This window comes from Dicentrarchus labrax, unplaced genomic scaffold, assembly GCF_905237075.1.
Source record: "Dicentrarchus labrax unplaced genomic scaffold, dlabrax2021, whole genome shotgun sequence".
In the NCBI taxonomy this organism is placed as follows: Eukaryota; Metazoa; Chordata; class Actinopteri; family Moronidae; genus Dicentrarchus; species Dicentrarchus labrax.
This window is the reverse complement of record NW_026136717.1, coordinates 10,940,436-10,967,613: the sequence shown is the minus strand read 5'-3', so window position 1 is coordinate 10,967,613 and position 27,178 is coordinate 10,940,436. Positions and strand designations below refer to the sequence as shown.

The 27,178-nt window shown below is 40.1% G+C and overlaps 1 protein-coding gene across 1 annotated transcript in view; it reads left to right on the top strand.

Moving 5' to 3' along the window:
- Window positions 1–24,863, top strand: part of LOC127379638 (glucosidase 2 subunit beta-like) — a 120,561-nt gene extending 95,698 nt beyond the window's left edge. Inside the window, exons 13-15 of the mRNA XM_051429522.1 lie at window positions 4,378–4,449; window positions 18,710–18,809; window positions 23,601–24,863. Coding sequence (XP_051285482.1) covers window positions 4,378–4,449; window positions 18,710–18,809; window positions 23,601–23,738 — 310 coding nt within the window. The 3' untranslated portion in view covers window positions 23,739–24,863. The remainder of the gene's footprint in view (window positions 1–4,377; window positions 4,450–18,709; window positions 18,810–23,600) is intronic.
- The last annotated feature ends 2,315 nt before the right edge of the window (window positions 24,864–27,178 follow it).

Genomic DNA, 27,178 nt, shown 5'->3' with positions numbered 1-27,178 from the left:
AAACATAAATCAAAAACACTCCAACTGTGGCTCTAAACAGGAACTATCTGGAAGAGAAATGTGGACCAGGAGTAACCCGTTTTCACCAAATTAGCTCTGGTTCTTGAACTGGTTCGATTTAACAACAATCAACAATAAATTATCTTCTTATTAGGAATAAACCTGCCTCCTGCGTGAACTGTCCGTAGCAGAATAGGGTCGGCCTCCGCTGTTGTATATTAACATCAGTCATAATGGTGGTACTATTCAATTCAGTTCAGTTTTATTTGTATAGCGGCAATTCATAACAAAACTTATGACACACAAATAGAGCAGGTGTAGACCGTACCCCTTACCTACCGTACTAGGAGAGCCTAATATTTTCTGAGGTGCTATGCAATGTAAAAAATGTAAAGCAGTTCTGCTGTACACTAGAAAACATGTTTGCCTGTTACCATTTATCTAATATCATTAGCTTAAAATGGAGAGTACTCGGTTTAGAGTTAGTTTCTCTGAGTTCTGAGTGAACTGAGCCTGCAGTCTGATCCGGTGAAGCATAAAATACTGCCTGAGGGGCTAAGTGGTTGCATCTAAGATATTTATTCTGTAATGGTGTATCTTCCGGCCCCAGAACACCTGCCAAAGATACAAGACACAGTGGTATAGTGGTACTTATTATGGCTAGTGTCAGAGCTGCATTGTCAGACGGTGACAGATTGAACGTGGGGGACGGACAGAGACGCAGTGTGGAGTTCAGGACCCGAAAGGGAAGACCACTGTTGTCATTTTTGATCTGCTGCTCATCATAGGCTTCTAATTATTGTCAGAGGTTGAATCAGTGACCCATCAAGTTTTATCTTCTCATCTCTTTCTCTCTTATCCTTTGCATCCTCCGCCCAGTGTCCGCCTTGCTGCGCGTCATCATCTGTCATATCCGCGGCCTGTTCGGTTGGTGATTCATATGATCAGCCTCACCAGCAGCACACTCTGATTGCCTCCCACTCTCTTTTAGGCACTTTTATTTCTTTTTATCCTTCTGTCTTCCCCTTTCCTCTGTCTTTGTCTTATATTTCCATCGCTGCCAGTCTCTTTTCCTCAAAGCCTTTGTCACCGCCATTCCATCTCAGCGGACATTTCCTCCTTCGTGTCAAACTGTGCTCATTTGCTAAGGATAGCTGGGGACAGTTTGTATAAATGTGCCTGTTTGACCTTTCTGCTGTGTCCTATTTATGCAACGCAGACGGCAGAATGTGAAGTGTCTGTCTTGGAGACAGACAGCTAATCAACCTGCACCTCCATCCGCATGTTGGGCTCGGCATTTCTAATCTCTCCTAACTTTTGTTTTTTCTTACACGGCGACACATTTCCTGTGCCATGCCTTGCCTGCTTTTGTTTTCTCACAAGCTGCCACATGGAGGCGAGCATCCAAGGTCAGATCGCAGTGCCCCCGCACACAAATAGCCTAGCTTTTTTTTATTTTTTTATTTTTTGTGCAGTGCTGGCGTGTCAGCAAAAGTGGGCAGGGATGGATGGCTTTGCCTTGAGGGTAAGAGAGTGGGTGATAGAGAGGGGGAAGAGAGGTACAGACATACAGGGGTACTCCCTTATGGGACTCATTTGATTGGTTTTTCACTGTGTTACCCCTTTTCCTTCCCCCCTTCCTGTGCTCACTATACCTCTGTCTATCAGGTGCCATCTGTTTCAAGGCTCAGATGAGGATGTTTGTTGTTGCTGAAACACCTGCTTTACAAACTTAATGAATCTAGTGGCTTGTATAAGGAACAATAAAGCCAGTGTCGAGAGGGAATTCTGACTTATTTATTTTATTATTCATTTATTTAGTAACGGAGCCTATTTGGCACACATCACATTGCTTTATTTAGCATGAGACTGTACTTTTAATGGTTCTGGTTCTTAACATTTTGGACCAAAGCACTGATTGGTTTAAAATTCCGTTTCCGATACTGTATCATGCAGCAGGTCCATTGGTCCTTCAGGCGTGGGTGTCCTGCTAACTACATCGTATAATGGTGGAGCTGACTGGGAGTGTCAAGTCTCCTTGATGGAGCCAAGGCCAGCTGTGAAGAAACCTTTAACCAATTCATAGCTCTTCTTGTATCCTGAAGAGATGAACAAGAGTCTAGAGCCATGCTAGCACTTCTTTGAGCATGTGCTTATGCACAGTGTTACTTTTGGCTAAATAGTAATAATAGCATGGCAGCATGCTTATAATTTCAATGATAACTAATGTTTTGCCACATATATTGTACCATGTTCACCGTTTTGTTCACATTTGTTAAAGCACTCAAAGCTGGGGTTGACAGGACTGTTGTTAATTTTCCAGCTTGATCTGATGAGGGTGTTAGATAAAAAGTTAGGGGATCACCAAAGTTATTACAATTTTATCCTGAGGGGTACACATCTGTACCACATTTCAAAGCAATTCAGCCTGTTAAGACATTTTTTTCAAATCACTCAATAGGATTATTCCTCTGGGGACCATGAACATCATCACCAAAATAAGTAAGAATCATTCCTGGGGAAGAATAATTGTCAGTACCAAATTTCATGGCAATCGATTCCAGTCGTTCTGGGCCAATCGACTGACAGGCTTTGTCACTAGAATGCCAGACTAAAAAGTACACAGTTTGAATAGGATACACATAAAAAGGAAAACATACCAGTAGGAACAGTGTCAAATTTCTTGGAGGAGCAATGGATTTTCCATAGGCTTAGTCATGGTGAGACACATTTAATTCTACTGTAAGCTGTACTGCTTACTCTGCAGTCAAAACAGATGCTTCTGTTTCTTTTTCTCCTGTCCTTTTATGTGGTGGATGGGGGAAGGGGCATTCCTGTCAGAACATACAGTAGACATGAAAGTATAAATGCCTAAATTAAAGTCTCAGAGATGAGAAGCATTTAATGCAATCGGCAAACAAGCGCATGAGCAAAAGAAGTCGGCAGCCAATCACTTACCTCTCTCCCACTATCTCCCTTTCTCTGATGTTCATCATTTTCGTTTCTTTCATCTTTTTTTCCCGCTCATACATCTTTTGATCCCCCACCCCCCGCACTTCCTGGCCCACGTCTACTTACGCTGCAGCCATTTTTTTCCCCCCTGCAAATTCTCACTCACTCATTCACTCTATCTCTGTCTCTCTTTCTCGTTGTGGTTGTCTGGGCATCCTCTGCTCTTTAATAACAGTCAGTGTAATGGTTCAAATGTCAAGGAAAAAAGCCCGGCTGCCTTTCTCTCTGTCCGTTTCACCATCCAGGGCTTTGATCAGTTTGTTACTGGAGCTAGTGATCGTGCCTCTACTCTCCAGCACTATCCACAGCAAGTACATTAGCAATAGTCTCTGCTAATTGCTAACTCCTTTAGACTCCTCTTTGCCTTAGTAGAAGAGCTGTGGGTGGTAGCTCCTTGTCAATCTTCTGTCCCAGTAGGTAGCCACTGAGCCTAAACAGAGTCTCACTGTTCAATAATTCTGCTTTGTAAAACAAGGCTTTGGTGCTTGACTTTTACTGTCTTCACTATAGTTTCCTTGTCTGCAGTGTAAGTTTTGTTTATTATAGAGACTGACTGATACCTATATGACCTGGGTTTTTTGGCGTAAAAACACAACACGATAAAGTTGTTTTGACTCATGTATTAGCAAACAGTTGCCTATATCCAGACATGTAGCAACATTAGCATTAAGTTGGAGTTGTCCTTTATGGCCAACTGACAATATTCACTCTCCTGAAAGCTCTGTTTATGGTCACTACCAACTCCTCAGGGAAATATTTGGCTTTTTAACCTCTAAATGCTCCACCGTGTTCACCAGCTAGCCCCTAACTTTGTCTCTTTGTTGTTTGTTGCTGGGCAGTTTGCATAATGTTCGTCTGTCAAAGCTTTTTTTACTATAGAAACACTTCTTGCTGCAACTTAATGAGACAAGCGAAAAATGTATTTAAAAAAAACATTAGTTGCTGTTAAATCACTAAAGAACGTAATATAAAAGTATTGTGTGGAAGATGAGAGAATAAAACGAATGAGAGAATTATGAGTGTGATATTTAACGATTGAGAGATAAACTTGACAGTGTTCCTTTGTGGGCTATGTAATGGCGACACAGTTTCCCTTAAACATCTTTGGTATTTCTGTAGTGCAATTTCTTGGCTCTTTTCAGCTGAAATAAACACCCGTAACAACCATGCTGTGCTATACTTCTGTGAAATTGGCCAATAGTTTTGCCAGTGCTGATATATGTCGAACAAGTTCTGGTTTTTCACCATAGCCCGGGTAAAAGAGCAAGAAACAAAGCACAGCATGAAAAGAACTGTTGTGAAGAAAAATAAGAAAAACACTGCACCTGTTTTCTCAATGTGGATATTATGCTTTCTTTTCTGCAGGTATACTTATACCCTGTGCCCATTCAATCAAGTCACTCAAAAGAGCACTGCAGGAACAGAGGTCTCATTAGGGTAAGTACCTTTTGTCTCCATAGTTAAAATCTTAAACAATGACATGCCATGGTATGTCAGGGACAGTTTAAATATTCTAAATGCAGTACCTAGAACTAGATATACATTTTTTTTTTTGCAATTTGAGGGACACTTTTTCCACACTTTACAGTCTTGTGAGTACATTGTGTGCTGCGACATTTAGAGTCTATGGCTGTACACATTCGCACCTCTAATAAGAAGCCACAAAAAAGGTCTTTCATCACACAATAAAGCCAGAAAACCTCATTTGTTCTTATTTATACCAATTAGATAAATTCAAATGACAGAATTTCTCATTTCATGAGTGGACCTGCAACAAATCCTACCACTGCACTCCTATGAAAGCTCTTTAATCATTGTTACAGTGCTCGTACAAAGACCAATATTTGCGCTATTGATTAAAAAAAAAAAAAATCTTATTCAATCTCTGTTAGGCTTCATACGACCTTTAATCAATCCCTAACAGATCTCTATTATAGTTTTAATACCTTTTGATCGATGACAAACAGGGTGAGTTTCATATACTGCTGGAACTGTATTTCCATCTGACTCGAAGGGTTTCAATTTCATCTAAAGGATTATGCTGTGGCCTTATACCATCCCCTTGGGATTGACTGTGTCGACTGCTGGACATTGGTGTGTATCAAAATGCCTATGTGCTATGAAAGATGCCACTCAGTCCCCATAGAAACAGACCTTTAGATGTCACAAGATGTGTTCATTTTTTTTTTCATTCTTTGTTCCCCAGGAGTGTCAGTTTACTGATTGGAAGTGAAATTGCTTTAAAGGATCAGCAAAAACACTCCCTATAGTATAACTATAACTTTCTTGGTCAAGTATGTCATTTTGATACTTTCTACTCTAAAGATGGGGAAAAAAACACATCATGTTTTCTTAATTTCTTACTTTTTCTCTTTGAATTTTTAAGAAAAAAAACATATATCATATGTTTTCCTTACTTTTTCCTCTTCTTTGAATTTGAGGTTTTGAGGTGATAATTACGGGATGTCGTCTCACTGTCCTTTTTCACTCTCTCATTAGCCTTAACCGTCAGTGATTCGACACTTTTATAGGGTGCAATTATGGAAACGCTACTCCATTGACATTGACACCTCTCTGCAAAAAAAGCTTTTATGATTCGCTGCAACTCCTCCCCAAAGAGGAGGACTCAATTGCAGTGCTGTTTTGGTTGGAGCGGGCACATAGGCTAATGACTTGTTTTGCGAACAGACAATATAAAGGCATCAATGACCACGGGAAATTTGCGACAACGTGTCAAAACATTTTGTCTCCTTTCAGATGTAATGCCATTAGGCTTGACTTGTCTTCTTTTTGGCAGTTGAAGTGAGACGTTAAAGATAATTTATTAGCAATTATCCCTTTTCTGCACATGTAGTTTTGCTTTCAGATGGCAAATTAATTGGAATCTGAAGCAGGGCTGTGTTCTTTTTGCACCGCCACCTCCCACACTACCCACTCACTTTTGGAGCGGAAAGTGCAATGCTTCACCATGTTTTTAGCGCAGGAAAGAGGAAGAACAGAATGCTAACTGTGAGTAATGTGACCCCAGCGCTTCTGCCTGCCTGTCACTCATGATGGTATGGAAGGGCAGAAGGACCAAACAGAACCAGTGGTCAAACACGTCTCCGTCTCATGTGAGTTGGTCACTGTGTTTGGAACAAATCGCTGCCAAACAAAACTCGAGGGAATGATTTCAAATATATAATATATTTATGTTTGAAATGTTTTAGATAGGACTGATGTTACTGATTACAACAGAAAATACTGAGGATGGCCATGTTCCCTTCTCAAGAAAGTCTAGAAGGACGTTTGATTTTTCATTTACCTCACCCCGTTGTAAAAATGTAAAAATAATGCTAGTTTGATGTTACTTGGTTTATGGCATGCACACACCTTGTTGGTATTTTCCAGATGTAGGCAGGTGGTGGAACACTATATGATGTACTACACTGTTTCTAGAGAGTCGTGTAGCGAAGGTATATGTGGAATGGTTTTTGGGGAAGGAGGGGGAGGGGAGATACATGAATCATAGCTTGCACGCTGGGAATAAAGTTCATTTTTTATCCAGACAGACCATCAGTCAGCCCTTGCAGGATATGGCCGGGCCTCCTGATATCAATCTGCATGGAGGCATCCTCCTTCTCCCTAGAGGGGGTGAGGAGGGCGAGGGGAGTGCTTTGATTTAAACGGCAGCATTTATCACACCTGCTTCGGCATCCTAAAGGACAACCATGCGAGAGAGAGAGAAGAGGGTAGAGAGAGGGAGAAAACAGCATTAACATGTGTGGCCTGTCAACGAAGTGTGAAGCTGGAACTGTGACTGCTGTGGCGATGACATTGCTAATACTTGCTTGTACCATTTCGACTAATTTGTATTAGTTATGTTACATTTCTGCAGTATTAAATGGAGGGTTGTTGTTGCTGAATTTTGATTACCGCTCATGGCCAGCGCTCAGTTTGTGAAGTATGTCAAGGCTCATAAAAGTTAAAATTGTTCCCAGAGTCCTAACCTTCCTTCATGCTTGGTTTTGCAGCATAGTTGGCATTAGACCATTAACTTTACAAATGTTCTTAAAGAACAATAAATCAGCCTGGGAACACTTTCTTTTGTAGCTGCTTGCTCTTATATTGTGGCCACACGCATAGCCATAAAGATTTCATAAGGCACAGCAGTCATACTGTATGCTTCCAATTATCTGTAAATGTAGATATTATACAACTCATATTCACCTCCTGAATTCCAATGTCTCCGTTTTCCATTTAGCGTTTTCTGCCTTTCGTCTCAGCAGCTCAACCGCTTCCTGAAATGGCTATTGTAACAATAACATCAGCCACGATAATGATAATAGAGGAGAAGAAAATGCTTGCATTGCGACAAACACCATCCCACTGTGACAGCGTCGTACATCTTCATAATGTCCCCTCATACCCACCCTCACCCAGGGCAGACATGGTGGCTGACAGGACAGCAAACACGGGGTTTACTAAATGCAGCCCACCACACAAATCCATGCAGGTAAACCCATGATGTGCAGTAGCATTCGGTGTGTGTGCTGTTTGTTACCGTCTTGTAACATGAAAGCGTTGACTTTGCACTTTGTTTGAAGCAGAAACAACATACACGTACTGTGCATACTTTACATACAAACAGAACATTGATCACCCTTTGTCACCAGCATGTCACATTCATTTCCCACAAGCCCCTGTAGTTTTATGTGTTTCTCTACAATATCACAGCTGAAGGGTGTGTGCTAGTAGTGATCGTTGGAGGAGTAGATGCTGATGCAGTAAATGCTGAGAGTGAAAGTATCAGTACGGTTCTCATTTGTGGTTTAACTATGGAGCTAGAACCATACGGTTAACTTAGTTTCAAATAGCATTAAGACCTAAAGCTGGAGCCCTGCCCTCTCCAAAATTAGCCTAAAATTGTCATATTTTTATTGAATTTTCAGTCATTGCTGCCTTAACTTCTGGGCAAATGTATGCTTTACGGTTGCCAAGTGAAGCATCACATGGTTGGTTAAAAAGAAAGGGGACATGGTAGTATGTACGGTCCCAAAGAGTCAAAACTGAATAGCATATTCAGAATAAAAACTGCATGTTACGTGTTATAGATATGGTGAATGCACACAAATAATGAAATACTCAGACATTTATTTGTAGCTATTTATCACGGTGCCCACAACCTGTCCTTAATAGTCTATTAATATGTGACAAGAGTCTTTGTGATTCGCTTTACAACCTACAGCTGATTGGTTGTTTTGGTAATTGAGAGCGTTCATGGGTCAGAAGTCCGGATTGAAAAAATAAAAACTTTATTATAAAAAAAAGGAAACTAAAACAACATTAAACATAGAGCCAAAAAACAACAGAGAAAAGCGAAAGTGTGACAGCCTTTTCTTGTTTTCAAAAATTAGAGTGAAACAGAAACAATAAACCACAGGAACATAATTGAACGCACTGACATTATACCACTGTTGTGAAAATGATGACAAAGCACAGAACAAAGTAAAGTGTAGTTTCAAATTCTCATTGGCAGAAACACAGGGTGTGCAGTCAACTACAAACAAGAAACAGGTTCATACTAAAGTGATCTAATCAAGTATATCACACAAGACACCAGCAGCAGTTTTTTTTCCAGTTAGCACTGAGCACTAAATATATAACCTCATTTTAATTTCTTTCAAATGACTCTAATGGCTTAAATACACGCAGCACCATAGCTCACTCTCAGTCTGATCCATTTAAGTTTTTAAAACACAAGTCCCCAGGAAGTACATTGTCAACATCCAGTAATTAGCTCAGTGTTCAAGCCATTTCCTGCTAACAACCACAACAGCTACAAAAAAACAAACTCTTTAAAGTATGCCCTCACAACAGCGTCTGGCCATAATAACCTTACACCATGAGCAGAAGTGCATTTGAAATATTTATGTGGCCCCTTTCAGAGTTAGCTTAGGATAAGCACATGGAAATAGCTCCAGCTGAAATGATATGGAACAGTCAGGACTCAGACAAGAAGAAGAAGTTTGAACTCAGAAACCTTTATTCTTTATTTTAAGCCACAACTATTTTAATTGATGCTCTCATAAGGCCAGTCAAAACAAAAGATGTAAGATAAGTGTAGATCAAACATGAATCTATAGACTTTATAGATCGAGGCTAGACAAATATATTAAAGAGGCAACACTGCAACAATAATAGCATCTCCACCTAAAATAAAAGCATATTTTTCTCTAGACAGAAGAGGGAGGGATAATTTAAATGTAGCTGTGGAGGAGGAAGGGATCAGTTGAGGGGTCATCCAATGAGTTTTTGTTTTGGGACTCCAGGGAAATCAGGCGGCCACGCAGTTGGGGTCACAGGGTCGACGGTGTGTTGCCCTGCAAAGTTCAAGGAGCTAGGCCTTCTATTGTGCTGGGGTCAAACTGCTCTGCACTCGTCATCATCGAGAGCTCACCAGGAGAGAGAAAAAGGCAGTGCTGAAATTGTGCAGGGCCCCGGCGAACAGCTCGCTTATTCACCCTTCAACCTTGGAAACACGCTGTGTTTGACAGTCCAAGCTTGGAATACGCCCAACATCCAAATCTGAAAACAGGATAGACAAAACAGGAATAATAATAACTCCTAGACACCGCTGGGCGGATATGTATATACCGAACCATAAAAGAACAGTGGAAGACTACAAAGGGAACATTTTCACCACTCCGGTTATGACTCAGATTGTACACTTTTAAAACAGGAAAATGTAACCAGAAGGTTATAAATGTTCTGATGTATGAATATTATGACTGAACATGGGCTGTAGAGGTAGGCACAGATAGTCTTACTGTGCTACAGAGTCAAGGGAAAAAAGAAAAAAGGTATTGTGAAACAAAAAAAAGGCTATTAGTGTTGTCAGTTACTCCTGCAGGTTCATATCGCTCAGTATTCAAACCCACAGGTCTCCCTTGAACTGCTTTATTGAACAGTAGATTTTCAAACAGAAAACAGTGGAGAAGTGAGGTAGCCTAGCAACATTGAAACCACAGTGAATGACTGTGTATGCCCACTGCGAAGGAGCCAGGCAGTTGAAATGACAGCGCAAAGCAACCCCAGAGAGAGTGGGATGTGCTGGCCACCGTGGAAAATACAAATAGGTTGGCTGTTTGTAGCAGTAGACTGTAGACATACGCATGCTGTTTACAGATCTGTCTTTTTTGAACTACATACCGACATAGCTTAACAATGTTTTCTCACACCAACTGCCAGGCTCACTTTCAAAACCAGCACTAGTGACCCCTATATTGTTTTGCCACTGTGCAGTTCTTGTAGCACTCTAAATAAAAGATCTCCAAAATGTAACAGAGAAAAAAATCCCCAGGTGCTGAGAGAAAGAGGTGCAGTGATGTGAATGCCTCTAGGCTGTCAAAGTCCTTTGAGGGGCTTGAACAATCCGGCTGAGCAAATTTATTGGCGCAGGCCCGAGAAAGGACAGACTCTACTCTGTGGCCATGGTAATATGGAAATATGTTCATTTGATCAATAACAGTCAATTTCTCATGAGGGCAGCTGAAATGCCCAACGTATTTTTTAAAGTATTAAAAGGAATGAAGTTCTGATGGGAAATATATCACGTCCCTTCTCCTTTTAAGATTAATTACTGTTCACTTGCAGTTTTCTGCAGTCCCTGCGAATGTATAAATAGGAGAAAAGCACTGTAGCTAATTATCTCGATAGGTGGCCATTTTTATTGCCCAGCAATCACAAGGGAGCTGTAAGATTATTACTGTAAAACTACTCAAACACAAGCAGGTTACAAATGAGCACAAAGAAACTGAACATCAACCTGAGATTGAATCCGGGGATGACACACTTCAACAACTCTTGGCAAAATAGCCTCACTTAAGGGTGGCCGATATAGGCTAAAAATACAATCAGAATGTTTGCTGGCATTTGGACAATGTTGATATTTGACAATATTTTTCAGCTTGCACTAACTCAGTATGTGTCAGCAAACAGTGTTGGAACATTGGAGCAACAAAATTAGACAGTAAATCAACTTGACAATATTACAATGTAATATTGTTGAGCTGATTGAACTTGATGTGTAATGCTGGTTACAGGAGGATAGAAGTGATGAGTATTTTACATACTGAATCATCGTGGCCAAGTGAAACCGAAGCACTATCTTAGTATCAAACACCTTATTTGTAATTGCTAAGTGTGTAAGGCTGTATGTATGTATCACCTCCATCCACCTTCATCTTCAAAGTTGGACTGCCTTTAAGGTTGGGAAACACCATATGTTTCTTTAACTGTCTAAATTACATCAAATCTTGCATGGTGAAGAACTTACTTCAAAATGTCCTTCAAATTCCGTTAAATTAGGTACCACGAAGACGAAACAATCAATCCCATGTAGTTCAACACACAGTTCTTTATTGAAAACATTTGAACATTCAAAAAACAACAGTGGCATGTAGCTTTCAAGTAATACATTTCAACATACTCTTTCCTATTTGTTTTTCGTCTTCTGTGATATGAAAACATCAGATTTCTGAACAGTCTGTTTGCATCCTGCTTATAGTTTAGTTCTAAAATCCCAGTGCACCACAGAGTGTTTCTCTTGCCAGGCAGGCAGACAGGAGTCCCACCGCCTTCCGTTTCTACCACAGTTATAGTTTTGTGGTCATTTTGAGACTCGGAAATAGTAAACATTACGGATGAATCTGCCTCCTGCACACTCTGCAGGCACAAGCCCTCGCCTTAATCATCATGTGTGATCACATCTGACACGAAAAATGTTCTGTTGTGTTTTACAAGTGTGAAGGGGAAGATTTTCAGCCTTGTTAACAGATTAGAACAATCAGCAGCTGCAGCAACGCTTCACGAAAGAGTCGAGGTCTTGCCTATTTTCTTTACATCGAAAAGGGTATGTTCATATACCAACAAGATACCAATAACATATACACCTTAGTTTCAGTGTCTATATGTGTAAAATATTTCACAGACACAGAAAAAAATATTAATATATATTTTAAACTCTGCTTCAGATTAAATGCTCTCTTACTGTGTTACTGTGGACACAATCCATTCATATGTTAACGAGGCTTATATTGTATGATATTTATCAAAGGCAAACTCAGTATAGACAGATATCGCTGGCAGCTGCAGCTATGCGCAAGCCAGATGTAGCCATCACGTGCTGCTCAGGTCGACGGTGTGAATCAAGTGTTAATGGAAAATTCAAGCTGTTTGAAGCCGATCTTAAAACAGTTATCCACGGTTTTATCACCTCTCTGCTCGATTAATACATACCCACTCCACCCTTTCTCAACTTCAGTTAGTTCAAAAGTTTACAAAGAATAGATAACAAATTGCTTCTTGCTCACCTGCATTGGTACTATTAATTTTTAAAAGCCTTAAATGGCTCCACAACACTATTCTGCCCCCAGGTCACTTAGGTCATCCTCACAACAACTTCTCTCAGTTCCTCACTCATGGCTCAAAATCAAAGGTTACCGAGCTGTGTTGCTGCTCCCAGGCTCTGCTCGGCTCATTAAGTCCTGTCCCACCATTGACAATTTTAAATCAAATTTAAAGACCCATCTTTTTTCTCTTGCTTGTAGTTCAGTCCCCTGCTGCCCCATGGTTTTTGTCAAGCCTCCTCTTAACTTACATATATTGTTCTCCAATTGCGATTTATTCTATTCAAGAATTGTATCATGTTCATTGCTTTAGTTTTACATTTTTAGCCTTGCCTTCTCCATACCATTATTGTACCATATGTTTTATTGCCTTTTTTTATACTATTCCTTTTATCATGCATAGGTATGCAGATTCTGATCCATCTGCCTCAATTGGCAAGCACTTTGGCTCAACTACTGTTGTTTTTAATGTGCTACACTGACTTGACTAGTGATTAACATTATATACATTATCTTGCTGTTCAGATTACATTTTTAATCAAACTGTCATGTTGTAAACAAGCACATCACATTTCCATGCACATTTCTTTTTCATAAAAATGACTAATGGCTGAGTTTGTTGCTTTACTCTCCACTGCTTTGCTTTTTTGAATGTGCTCACTTAATGAGCACAGTGATGCTCCTTTTCATGTGTTCATATCAAAGCCAGTCCTGTGCCTTAATTGTTTTGATAGGCATTTGTTAAAAATGTATTTCTTTTATTATTTCTTTTTTTTTATTTTATCTTGCCTAAGCCGTAATGATTTAACCTACAGAGTAGTGACAGTTCCACTGGAACAAGTGCATAATTATACATTTAAGTGTTCTACTTAATGTGCTCATTTTCAAGCTGTCAAGGTCATTCGCTGGAGTGCCATTAGCAAAGAGAGGGGCCCTCTTTACCTGGGAACATGGCAGCCGCTTAATGCCCAACGCTCAAGAGGAGCATGGCACAATATAGTAGTGCAGCCACTGAAAGCCAAGCAGACACAGCAATTCATTTATATAACACACTCACTTACATAGGAAATGTAACGCCTATATATTTGAGTTCCTAATGTGTTTGTTGTATGTTCCCTGAACCCTGAACAGCCCACACTTTATCTGGCAATCAAGGCGAAAGGGTAATGACTCTTGTGTGTCTGAGGAGAGGGTTAAAGTGGTAGGGAGTGGAGAGCGGGGGGAGCTGACACTGTGAACCCCTGATGGCCTTTCTGCTGGGTAGCCATGGCAACATCTAGCCCAGTCGTTAATGAGGCACAAGTGAGCTGTTAACAGAATACTGATTTTGGTTTGACATCAGCCCTGATTCATATCTGTCAGGAGGTGTTGATGAAATATGCACCCTGAGTTTGTTTTATAACTGCACATAAAATGGCCTCGGTGTTCTGTTTATGCAGCGAATGCAAAACAAAATGTGCCATGGATGTTACTCACTGATTTAGAGTAATTATGTGGGTCAGCACACTATACAAAAGCAAACTGGCCAACAGAATGGTTTGCGAGACAGTATGCCACCTGCAATTTCAATAGTTGACCTGTTGAAGATTTATTTATTTATTTATCCCCACATACTTTATGTATAATATATAATTTAGATACTGTTCTGTGCCCCATAATTCATAAAAACAAAGAAGAAAGAGGATGTATAAATACCCTCTTTGTGTATCAGTCATATGAAATGAAGTGAAAGCAAAGCCCTGACTGAGCATGTGCCCTTCACATGTTCCTATGCGTATGAATTATTTATTAAGGTGCTGGGCACAATGGGTGGTAGGAGGGTGAGAGGAGCATCAGTGACTGGCACAGTAATGACAGTGTCTGGACACGTCTCACAACGCCACTCTCTGATTGGTGACCTTACACGAGTGGCAGAGGTTAGAAATGTTCGGCTATGAGAGCCGGGCCTTTTTTTTTGTGGCGCTGCTTCACCAAATCCAAATTAGCCAGCGGCTCCCAAATTGCTCTCTTAAACCTGCCAGTGCAGCGCGCCGTCTCATGCTGTAAATGATTAGCGCATTAACAGCATAGTGAGGGGACTAACTTGGTGCTCCAGACCCCTTGTTAAAGCAGCGAAAAGCATAGCTGTGAGGTATAATTCATTGCAGTGGCAGCTAATGAGTGGATGCTACAGTGGGAAGGTGACGGTAATAAGCACAGACTTTACTCCATCTTACCACAGGTTAGGATTCAGGATGAGGAGCTGGTTGTTAGAGAAGTATTTACAAGTAATCTAAAGCTGAGTTGGCACATGCGGTCGCTGGCAGTTGCTGGAAATGAATGGAGTGTATTTGAAGGACCTGGCTTATTGTTGACGTTCTTTAATAACAGAAACTGATGGGAGATAAGTCTAACTCTAGAGCTGGGTATCATTTGAAATGAATACCGTTGCCAAACAATATCTGAATTTTAGCACCTCTACCTGATGATACCTCACATTGATAAATATTGACCATGTTTCTTTTTTCAATTTGCTTTTAGTTTAAGTTTCCAGTTAGCGCTAAATTGTGTAAATTTAAGATAAAACAGCCTGTGATGTGTTTTCTAGTTGCCTTGTAAGCTAATTCAGTTCATTCTGAAAGTGTCTACACCATTTGAGCTTCAGAATCCAACCATATTTTGCATTAAAAATCAGAACAATTGGCTTTAAGGACTTTAAAATGGGGGCAGTCTTGGCAAACTACTAAGAAAACAGCACACCCCCACCGGCGCGTCCCCTTCCACTCTTCAGTGCAGTGTTAAATGCATGGTACATGTAAGAACCTAACCAAGCAGTCAATGACACCACGGACACATTTCGGTCAATACATCATAAAGTATTGAAATTAAACACCTAGCCCTTGTTGCCTCAGTGCACATGCAAGTGTCTCTCTTTGCTTGTGATCATGTTGTGGAAATATAAATCTAATTCCTTTACATGACACATGCAAATATGTTTCAGACATGAATATATGCTGGCAGTTTGCTCCTGTGCATGAGAAGCAGATACGATGACGCTTCAGTGGAGTTTACATCAGCTTTCTAATGTCTACAAACATACAAAGAGGGCACTGAAGGCAAATGAGCAAATTTATATTCCGTTTTCTTGAGGAAACCACAGACGTACCAAACGGGGCCACCATTGTGTTCTTTTTTTCCCTGTGGTTTTGTCCATCCATTTTCTCTCCAGTGAAGGCCCAGGGTCTCAAAACACACACAAACTTACACAGACTTACATCAAGGCATGCACAAATACACTTTTGGCCCAGATTTTCCACCCTCGGTGTCTGCGGGGTGTTTAAATACCAGAGTAGGGTTGTCTAAATGATAATTGCTTCTGAAAGGTTGATTTGTGGCTATATCAGAGGGGGTAACTCTCCTCTCAGTGTTGAGCGAGATTAGCCATGGATCTTCGGGATTTATCACTTGAGGCATACGGATTAATGCTGCAATGAAGTTTAAAACAGAATCACTGGTGACCGCATCGTTTTAAAGAAATAAGAAGAGCTTATATCAGCTCAAACCATTATCAGAAGAAGAAAGGGAAGCTAATCAGCTTTTTTAATGCTAATTATTCCTAATGAGGATTAGATTTTTAAAAAAAAATAAGTAAAACAATACTGACCGATTTTGTCAGAACAGTTACAAAAAGTATTTTACATTATCATAAATTCCTAAATTTGTTTGGACATGTATAATACAACATGTTATATAGCATTTCCATGATTCTTCAGTTCTTATTTAGTCTTACAGTAAGCTTAGCTCTGAAGACATTCAATGAGCTGAAACTGCAGTTTTAATGGTCTTTTTTGTCGGGTACTGGATCTAATTAAGTCACAACTCCATCTGCTATTCTGTGTGTCAATAGAAATCACACCTTAGTGATTCAGAGACAAAATTAAATGAGATTGACTCCCTAATGTGTGCCGTTAGAAGCATGTCTGAGTTCTCTGAGGCCCACTATCTCACCCACAATGCAAAGTAAATGTATGGATAATAGGTTTAGCTGCCTAGATATGCTGCTATTACAGGTTTATCTATGATGGAAGGTGCATTTTATGGCATTAGAGGAGGCCAGACAAAGAATGAATCATAACCCAGATATCTGTAAATAAGATTCTCAAGGTTTTAAGCCTTAAAAGGAGCACGTGTTCAGTATCTGCTGTCATTAATCATTAAAAGGAAGTATGCATTTTTGGCCCCTCCCTTGTCTCCATATGGTCGGAAATTGATTTTCTACAAAAAACTAAGATGCAATTTACTTGCCGCTGCCAATGTTAATCTATTTACATACTTTAATTATGTTCATTCATGTTACTTTATTGGACTGAAAACAGAAATGTGTCTGTTTACCCTGCTCTAATCTTGAGAAATGTATCTATTCTCATCTGAATAGTAATAGTTGGGTGTGAACCACTTTGTTGGGCAGGCAAACAGGAGCAAGTGCAGCAGATATACATACAATTTAAGCAGACTGGCCCTGCTGCTATGAGTGCAAGTAAGCATCATGACTGCAGCTTAAGGCCAAACTGTGATAAATTGGATGAGAAAATGAACATGTCATTGAGCCAGGGGGGTCCATTTTGCACATTTGGGTTGTGATACATTGTCAGTCACAGGTTTAGACTAACATAAAGGAATGCTTATGCACCCTGGTGCCATGAAATTAAGCAATGAGGCACAATGTGATGTTTTCCAGAGGTGTAAATAACTAGCTTTGCACTAGTCTGGTGATAACTGCAGAATGACTGTAGAAAATAGCCTGCCAATACCAAGTTCAAGAAGGTATTATTACGGGGAATGGTCTGTCAATAAGATCCCATCTTGTGAGTCCAAATGACTGGAGTGTGTTGGCTACATCTCAGTGATAACTTAAACCTAATTGACAGGGGCTACACTGCCTCCTGGGGCGCAGGAGGACTGACAGAGCGAGAATGGAGATTAAGGAAAGGAGTGAACAAAGGTGAGGTGAGGGAATGAGGTGCTTGCGTGCATTAGGGGATGAGGGGGTACAGCGGAAAAGGAGCCATGGAGGTGATGCGCAAGGGATCGCTGGTCAACTAGCAGCGAGAGCCGGAGCACTGTCACTTTTTCCGCTCGCCATGTCTGCTGGCCCTGACAGCAATCCATTTGAGGGCCTCATGGTACTAAGAGAGTGCTAAAACCCAATCAAACAGGCTGGAAGGAAAAAGGCGAGACGCCAGGGCCCAGCCGGCTTCCACTTGTGTGAGCAATTCACCCCAGACTGACCCGTTCAGGCATCTTAAATAAGCCATGCGCATCATGGACGGCAGAAAAGCCACACTCGGGGACCTGAAGACAGCCATGTATCTGTAAAAGCTGGAGAGTGCTTTTTGAAATCAAAGAGGACTCCATGTTTGCCCTCATCAAGGTCAAATGAGAATGAAACAACATTTAAAGAAATGTAGAAAGAAATTCTATGTTTGTTGGACACAACTTAATGCTACCAACTAGAATAAGTTGTGTTTTTTTTCTCCCTAATTCTGTCAATTATGGGTTGACCTATTCATTTATGTTTGTTGTTGAGCTTTAGAAACATTGACAGATATAAAAAGAGATCAATTAAGCAACCAATAAAAATATCATAATGGGTAATGAAATATGGCAGATTAGCTTTCATAATACAGTTAAAAATGCAGAAAAGATTTCCCTCCCTAACAGGATTACATAGTTTTACAAAAATCAATACTTACCAGCAGTGCGACTGCAGTCGATGCCACCTCAGAGAAGCTGCTCAAGTTCAACAAAAGATCAGAGGAAGTTAGCTGGTGAAAGCGTAATCAAATGGCATCTGTCAGTACTGTGAGCTGTGTTGGACAGTGTCTCCTGGCACCCTGGTTTGCTTTGGTTTTCCAAATGTTTGGTGAGAATGTAATTAGCTAGCACTGGGCAGACACAACCTCATTTGAGATGGGCTTCACTAGCGTTGTGTGTTTTTCTCTTCTCCTTCCCTTGTGTGTTATTGTACACAGAATTAACTCTGACAAAATGGTAATTAATATTTCCCCTCCATTGTTGAAGAGGAGAGGGGACGCAAGAGCCCTGGTGCCAGGATCCAAAGGAGGGCACTGCCAGACTGGCCATCTTGCCAGCTTTTTATTTTTGCTAGGAGAAAGTGTTTTTCAATAAGCCAACCTAGTGGTGTTTAAAATATATATGTGTATGTTTCTGTGATCATTTTGACCCAACTGTTTACAAAAGATCAGGAAATAACTGGTTTTAGTTTGGAGGCTTAGAATATTAAAACTGACCATTTATTTTTATTTCAGGAGGTGGGGGATGTGGGCAGGAACACCAAAAAACCAATACAGTCAGATGGTATATGAGAATGGAGAACCCTGCTGGCAAGGAGGTTCACGCAGTACTACAGTAAGTGTTTCACACAAAACCATACATACAAACCTACAGTAGACACACTCACAGTAGTGGGAGCATATGAGAGTACAAAGAGGCAGACATGAATAAACTAATAGACAGACAGATGAACAAATGGTACTAACACACTGACACACTGTCAAATACACAGATGGGTAGATGATACAGTAAAGGACGAGGGACCAGAAAGAAGTCGTTTGCACAGCTCATTAGAGTTCTACCCTAAATAAAAGATGTGATACAGACCCTGTTTGTATTGTAATTCATTATGGCAGATGTGGAAATTTTAGACCTTAAATGTAAATGTAAAAAGAATTATAGAAATTATGGTTTCTATCTATGTAATATTACGTAGTGGTACTTATTGTTAGGCAACGCAAATCCAGTAAATACTTGCACCACAAAACCAATTCCCTTGCTGCTATTATTATTATTATTATTAATAATAATAATAATAATAATAATAATTCACCATTGTTATGGCAGTTGTCATCATCGTTGTCGTCATCATCATCATTATTATTAGTCATTTTTTACTAGTAGTTGTTGCTATTGTTGTTGCTGTGCATCTCTGTCTCTGTATTTCTCTCTTTACCATCCACCCCTCCTCCTCTCCCTCTTTCTCTCCAACCCCAACCGGCCGAAGCAGACTGCTGCTTTCTGCTTCCTTTTTTTTTTTTCTTGCCGCTGTCATCAAGTGCTTGTTCTTAGTGGGAAGTGTTGGGTCATTAAAAATAATTTAATAAAATTAATTTTAATAAAAAAGGAGTACAGTCTAGACTTACGCTATTTTGAAAAGTGTCCTGAGATAACCTTTGTTATCAATAATTGATTGACGTTATACAGATATAAATTGAATTGAATTTGAATTGAATTGAATTGGATTTGAATTGAATTGATAAAACATGTCTCCAGTGCTGTACAGCATTTAAAGTATCATTCAGAATTATTATATATAATAATTAGTCCAACGTCAGTCAGCCTTTACTTGCTTTAAGTCTTTTTTAAAACAGGACATTATTTCTTATTTTCTCTGTTGTATAAGAATATCATATCATAGAAGCCTCTCTGTTTTCTAAACTGCTCCTGCTTTAATTGGTTGCTGATGCAAACTCAATTCTGTTTCACTCGGTTATTCATGTTTACCTGCTTACTTTATGAATTAAGTATAATGTACTTTTCGATCAGTTCAACAGTTACATCAACTGTTTCTCTGAGTTTTTCTTCTCTAACACAGTTAAGTTACTGTCCATGAAACTGGATGGTTTTCTTTGTTGTTGTTTTTTAGGATTTACAGTATTCTCCATATTCTTACTTACAGATACTGTAAATTCTCTTATGAAAGCCAAAATTAAAATAATGTCAGTCTCAAATAATATCCAGGGCATGACTATCACACACAACTAAAGGGCAGTCGCTAATAAAGGCCAGATAAAAAAACATTGTCTAGGGTGGAATTACCTGTAGCTTACTACAACAGCTCATATAACAAATTTGATATACTAGTAAAGTATAAAGTCCATGTCTGGTGTGTTTTTTCTTATTAACTACATATAAAGGGAAGACTTTTAATTTGAAAATTCTGGAGGAAGAGTTGAGTTTTATTCGTGGTAGCTTAACATTGTTTGGGGGAAAGGGCAAAGTGGAATGCTTGATATGGCTCATGCTGATTGAATTAGTACTGTGACAACAGGTAAACACATAGGAGGTTTTGACTTTGCATTAACTTGGGAAATGATTAATAAACACATGTATCTAATATAAGATTATTCCAAATAAAGACCTGGTTCTCTGTCCCTGAGGCAAATATATTTAAAGGAAATCACAGTAGTTTGGTCAGGTTTCTGCTGCCGCTCCAAAAAGGTGGACAGGCTCTCCAGAAACAATGTCCTCATTACTCTAGATAATCCACACAACCCACTGTCAAGCGTTTTCATAGAGACTACTAAAGTGGGCCTAGATGAGCAAGTCCTCAGAGACTTTTGACACATTACTCATAGGTCATAAATGATGCCGAACCCTCTTTTTACATCAGCCCACAAAGATTCTTAAACTATACATTTTAGAAAACCCTCCTCCCACCACAGAAACCAAAAGATACTGTCGATAAAGACTTCAAAAATCCACCTTACAAATAAATACAACTTAAGTTAACTGTACAAAGAGGCCACGCACTGCTTATTTCCAGAGGGAAAGCTAAAGAAAACAGCCAAATGAAGCTCCTCTCACCACATTCATCAGGGACAATTTGAAGCCTTCTCGCCCAGTCTGCTCTCTGCATGCCTCATTCTGCGCATGTGTATTTCAACAATGGGGAGTTAGTCAGTCAATCAGTAAAAGACATTCAGTCCTCATGGCCCACTCAGCAGCCTGGCAAAAAGATGTTTTGTTCAAAGCCAAATGATGGAAGCTGACTTGCTTTCCCCCCTCTGTCAGTCTTCATTGGTTTTATGGTTAATGTTGCTCCGGTTGCATTCTCCTGCAGCTCTCTCTTCTACTCCTCTTTCTATTTTCCCAGTATTCCCTACTCTTTCAGTCCCTTTTATGAGATCCATTTACATTTTTGTGTGAGAATTTGCTCAATTAAAAATGCAGCACATTTAATCATCTTATTTTCTGTGCCTGGCCCCCTCTTCAAATCAGAGTCCAATAAATGTCGTTTGCAAATGTATGTACTCAAGCCATCCAGGGGCCCCCCTTGAAAAGACTAAATTGAATTCCTTTGATACAACCCCCTAACCGTGTGCAGTCGGCATAAATGAGGTCTCGTCAGAAGTCGACGCTCATTATATTTGAAATGCTGAAACTCGTCTCTCTCTTTCAGCGGTGAAACACACTTTATACTTGAGTAGTGGGACCAGTGATGTATTGTTTCAGTGGGGGATATTGAGGTAATCCAAATTCAAGCTCCTCACAGTGTATCTTAAGACTCTGTAGGGAAGGGTGAACTCAACTGTTTCAGTTATTAATTAAATGCAAAGTGTTGGACTGTGACTGTTACATGTGAGCAGTGAGTTCAGCTACAGCTAGCCCAACTGTGGCTCCAGATCTAAACCAGCCTCTCCCATTGTTTAAATTCCGGTATATTGTACATTTCTTTGTAGATTTGGCCATTATTTCTATCTTATTCACCAACATTGGCAAGAAACATGAACCCTCATACGATCATACACGTTTGAAACAAACCCCCAGGTTTACCAAAGTTGGAAGAGAAAACAAAAGCGAACAGTAAAAGACAAATCACCCAAACTGTCTGCTGTGAACAGACAACACTATAGTGTCTTAGTTTCTGTAGTTGTCCACATATAGTTTTCCTGTGAAATGAGGGGATAACTGACGACATTTTGTGTGCACTCACTATCAATTTTACCTCCAGAGAAAACTTCTAGACTGTTTGCTTGTTTACAACCTGTCATGTTTCCTGCCCTTTTGTACTTTTTTAGGGCAACAGTTCTCAGCCACTACTTTTGATGAAAGCAGTGTTGTCATAAGCACTACAAATGCTACAAAAATAAGACCCATATCTATCTTTTGATTTTATTTACATTATTTTTCCACTCAACCTGTAGTCAGATGTACCCATTGTAGGGTGTTTTAGCTAGTGGGAACATTAACATGCATCACATTCATGTCTTAGGGGAGAGACAGATGAAGACAAAGAACCAAATAATGATGCAGCAGAAACCAAGACATTTTGATTTAACTCCAAAAATCTAACCAAATGCAACTCAGTAGCATCTTTGTTTAGACCCTCATTGCCTGTTTGTGACTCAGGCTTTTTGTTATAAATGAGTCTCCATGCTGAGACAACCCTGATGATGTCACTATGACATCATCTGGTTTTTTTTTGGTCAGATTTGACAAAGCTCTCCAAGAACACATGAGTAGTACTAACCACAATGTGTAATCTGATCTTCATGTGAAATATTTGTGGAGTGTCTCTTTAACATATATAACAGAGAGTCAATACAAAAGTACACACACAAACTTTAACTGTAAAACCACACAACCCCCCCCCAGCACTGATCTCTGGCACCTGCAAGTCAAAATTGAATTTCAATGTGCACAAGTACATAGGAAAACACTTGGTCTCACCAAGCAGCACACACCCACTTAATATCTCAGTGCAACAAGATACTAAGTGACATAACAAAAGACTCTATTTTTAATCCAAGTACGGGACAAAACCAAATCACCACTTGTACCAGCCTGAAACTTCAGCACAATAATACCTGTCAAGTTCCCGTCTCTCTCCCTCTCCAGGTGCTTTTGTTCGCCAGAGGGATCTGTTCAGGGTGCAATATGATGTGAGGGGTTGCTATGGAAACCCTCTATAAGTAAAATAAGTTGGGTTTTTTTTTTCCCTTCCACTCTCTTGCAGAGGGCGTCAAAGTCACCTATTAAAGTCATGACAGTCCTCGCATGTCCTGTTCACACGTGGGGAAGACAGCGGTGATGTATCATTCACAGCAGTCACAGCATCACTTTGGGTCTTGTAAAGTCTCTGATTGCAGGCTAGGCAGTGATGAAACTCTTCAAGTACAGTACGATCCTTTTATTTGACAAGAGGCCTGATCATGTTTGATTCACTAGTTCTGTAGTTTCGGCATAATTTATAGTAAATCCCATTTCTTCACAAAAGTTTGAAAATCATTAAAACAAGAGGTGGGACAGCGTCTTCAATCAGCCCCCTTTGGGAGATAAAACTGGCATGGCTCTTGACTCAGGCTAACTATGGCTCCTCTACAACACCACCTCAACTTTCCTTTCTTTGTGCTTTTCTAGGTCACACTGACATGCGGAACGGAGACAGCCTTGCGATCGGTGAAGGAGCCCAGCAAATGCCAGTACATCATGGACTTTCAGACTCCTGTGGCCTGTCAGCCGGTGCTAAAGCAGCGGGGCATACACAGTGAACTGTGACCTCTTCCCTCACTGGCCTAGCCTAGATTAACTTAGCCCCCTCCCACCGCACCCCCTTGGCTAGCCTGCGGTGACAGGCTGGGGTCCTGAGGGTCCCCTCTGACATCTGTGTTGTCAGAACATATATACTTCCAAGTAAGTCTTGCTGAGGTCAGAATCAGATTTTCAGTAACACTGCTCCTAGACAACTTTAGTTTTCATTGATTGTTACAGTACTGCTTTACATTGAATATTTGAATACAGCATGTATTGAATCATTTCATGTACACAAGTATTCACACTGCAGTATATTCCTTATTCGTGTTTACACTTAAGGCCCAGCAAGATTACTATGTAAATAATTGAATAAATAAAGTGAAACCAGATCACTTGCTAATGACATTGCCACTAATGTAACTGCTGTATCAAATCAGTGCCCATGCATGGGCACAAATAAAAGGAATGTGTCCTTCTACTTCATTCCAGTGGCTAACTTACTCAGGCTTACTTAACTCTTAAAAGAGAAGTCTGGCAATATTCAATATTTGTCTTATTGTCTATTAATTCCTTGAAAAGACCAAAACCAAAAATGATTTGATCCTCCAAACAAGTATTGCCTGTTTAGCCAAAGCCTGATATAGCTTAGCATAGGCTCCATTGAAAACTATTTAAAACACATCAGTGAGTCGCACTGTTGCACATGTTTCTTCATTACCACGGACATGAGAAGTGTCAATCCCCTATAGATCAGGGGTGCTGATTGTGTATTAATCCGCAGCTGAAAATAGTCTAAAACAAATAGTAACTAGAGGTAAATAGGGCTATTTAATTGTTTGAGTAATGTTAAAAACAAAACACAGTTCTCAGCTGTTTTAGGGAATTATTTAGCTTCTTTTTAGAGAATGTAACTATATATTTGTGACCCGTGACAAGAACAAATAGACTAGGGTAAGGAAGTCAGAAAGTATTGAGACTGTTGGCTTCAGTACTGTTTTCATTATATGTATTCCAGTGTATTTACACTTAAGCCTCAACAACATTACTATGTAGATAGTCAAATCAATAAAGTGGCACTGCAAGTAATGTAAATGCTGTATCAAATGACTGCTCAAGCACAAATAAAAGGACTGTCCTACTTTATTATAACCATACTTTAATTCTTTCTTTAATTCTGCTTTTACTGCAACAGTTTTAATGGCTCGTGTATTATTTCCTACACAGTTACACAGTAAAACATCCTAAAACGTGTTTTTAAAAATAAAAAATGAATGCTGTGTATGATGTTGTTATGTAACAGATTGTGGGGTTTCTGCAGCAGAGCCCTCTGCTCATTAAGGGGGAGCTAAATCAGCTGTCAGGTATCCAATAGGCTGCCTGATATTTTCCTGCCCTGCTGGGGCAGCTGGGTGGCTGTTTGCCTGCTAGCAATGCAATAGCCTGGGGCCCTGTTGCCCAGGGACTGCTGTTTTTTATTTATCTGGCTTCAGCTCCCATCCACATTCTCAATTTGATGGCGAATGTAACTTTTTAGGTTCAGCTTCGGTTTTCTGAATAATAGGTTTGTTTAAGGTGTCAATAAAGTCGGACGCAAGACATTCCTGCAAACAACTTCTCTAAACTAACCTCACATGTAAGTCTACTGTAGGTACTGTTTTTCTGAGGATGTAATCCATTTTGATTCCTCAACATCTCTGCAATAACACAATATCACTGTGTATTTTAATCTCCCCCTCATTCAACGTTTCAAATAGGCAACAGATGCCAAAGCTGATGTCAGCATAAAAAACACTTAGTCTCCACAGGCTCCTAACTCTACCAACAGCTGGAAATGCTGCCAATCACACAGACAGTGTCAAGAGCAGCACTCTGTCTAATATTACATTACTGGCATCTGGACAAAACTTTATATTGCATCATTGCCATATGGAGACCATGTGATGGTGTCTCATAAATAACTTTTCCTTGGATAAAACCTGCTCCAACAAAGGAACAGAATCAACAATCTGCAGGGTATCAACAACTCCTCACTTTACTGAATGATCATCATGTGTTAAATTACTTGCGTGCTTCACCCCACACAGTGTGGGTGGGAGCCACGTTGGAAGACTGCAGTTTAAATGGACAGTTGTTTGGAAAAAGAAGAAGAAAAAAAAAACTTTCTGTATTGGGTTTTTTTGAACTGGCTGGCCATTGATGTGTTGCTGCGGATCAGAAAAGGTAAGGAGGGATTTGTGGGAAGGATTCAGTAGGGAAACTGAGCACATGCTGAGCGCGCACACACACACACACACACACACACACACACACATACTTACGCACCTCCATTCAGCACATTTGCACATGAAGGGGCAGGGATGGAAAGTCTTTCCAGTTGAGCGTGGGCGTATTTGTGTGTTGACTCCAAATTGCTAAAAGGGCCCAGAGGCTTTATATTGCATTAAATCTCCGACTCAGCTTTGTAGAAACTAGTTCAGGGTACCTGTTCTCTGGAGTGGGAGACGCCGAGGCCTTCGTCTGACTGACTGACTGACTGACTGACTGACTGGTTGACTGGTCGACGGACGCCCACCACAACCCTGCGCCGCTTTCACTCTTTTGAGATTGTTTTTAAGCTTCCTCCTTTGAAGGCAGGCCAGTTATACCCTCAGGGCTGAGAGGGAAAAAAGGGCGCTCGCGTTGAGTCGGCGTGCGGCAGTCACATCCATCTCCCTCGTGTCCACGCTTACTCCAATCTATTCAGTCACGATACTGACGCTTCACAGTCAGCCTCTAGCCTACATATTCTCTGCAAACAACACCACTGAAAGGCGTTTGGTTTGTGAGAATACAGTACATACAGTATGTACAGTTTCAGGCCTACACTCACTGCTCTATCAGGCTGTAGTACCGATACTATTTCTGTGACTGATATGTTGTCATGACTAGCGTTATTTGCTTTTATCGTGTCTAATATTAAAGTCGATGGAATCCTGTTTTTCTTTGGAGTAGGTGAACAACTGAAGTCACTGGTTAGCATTTTCTTCCAGAATTGAGATTGGTCATAGACACTGTTTGATTTAGCAGGTCTTGGTCAATCATATTATTTATTTCTCTTTCTCCGCCAAATAGTTCAAATTGGCTTTAGAATAACATTAACACCTTTTTTTTTTAAATTATCAGTCAATTTTGTCAATTTACTTAAAAGAAACATTTTTCCTTAAACCTGCAAGAACAGATGTTTTTAGCCACTTGGAGGCAGCAGCAATAAGCTGACATGCTGGATCACCTTTTAAGTCAATGTGGCGAAGCTGTTAGCAAACTGTTTACCTATTTGCACATTTAGCAGATACAAAGAAACAGTAGCACTAATTTAGAAATCGTGTTTCTGGCCACCTAATAAGTCCGATATTCACTCTCCTTTTGACTCTGTTTTGGTCTCCACCAACTCTGGAGGGAAATATCTGCCTCTCTTTAGCAGCTAA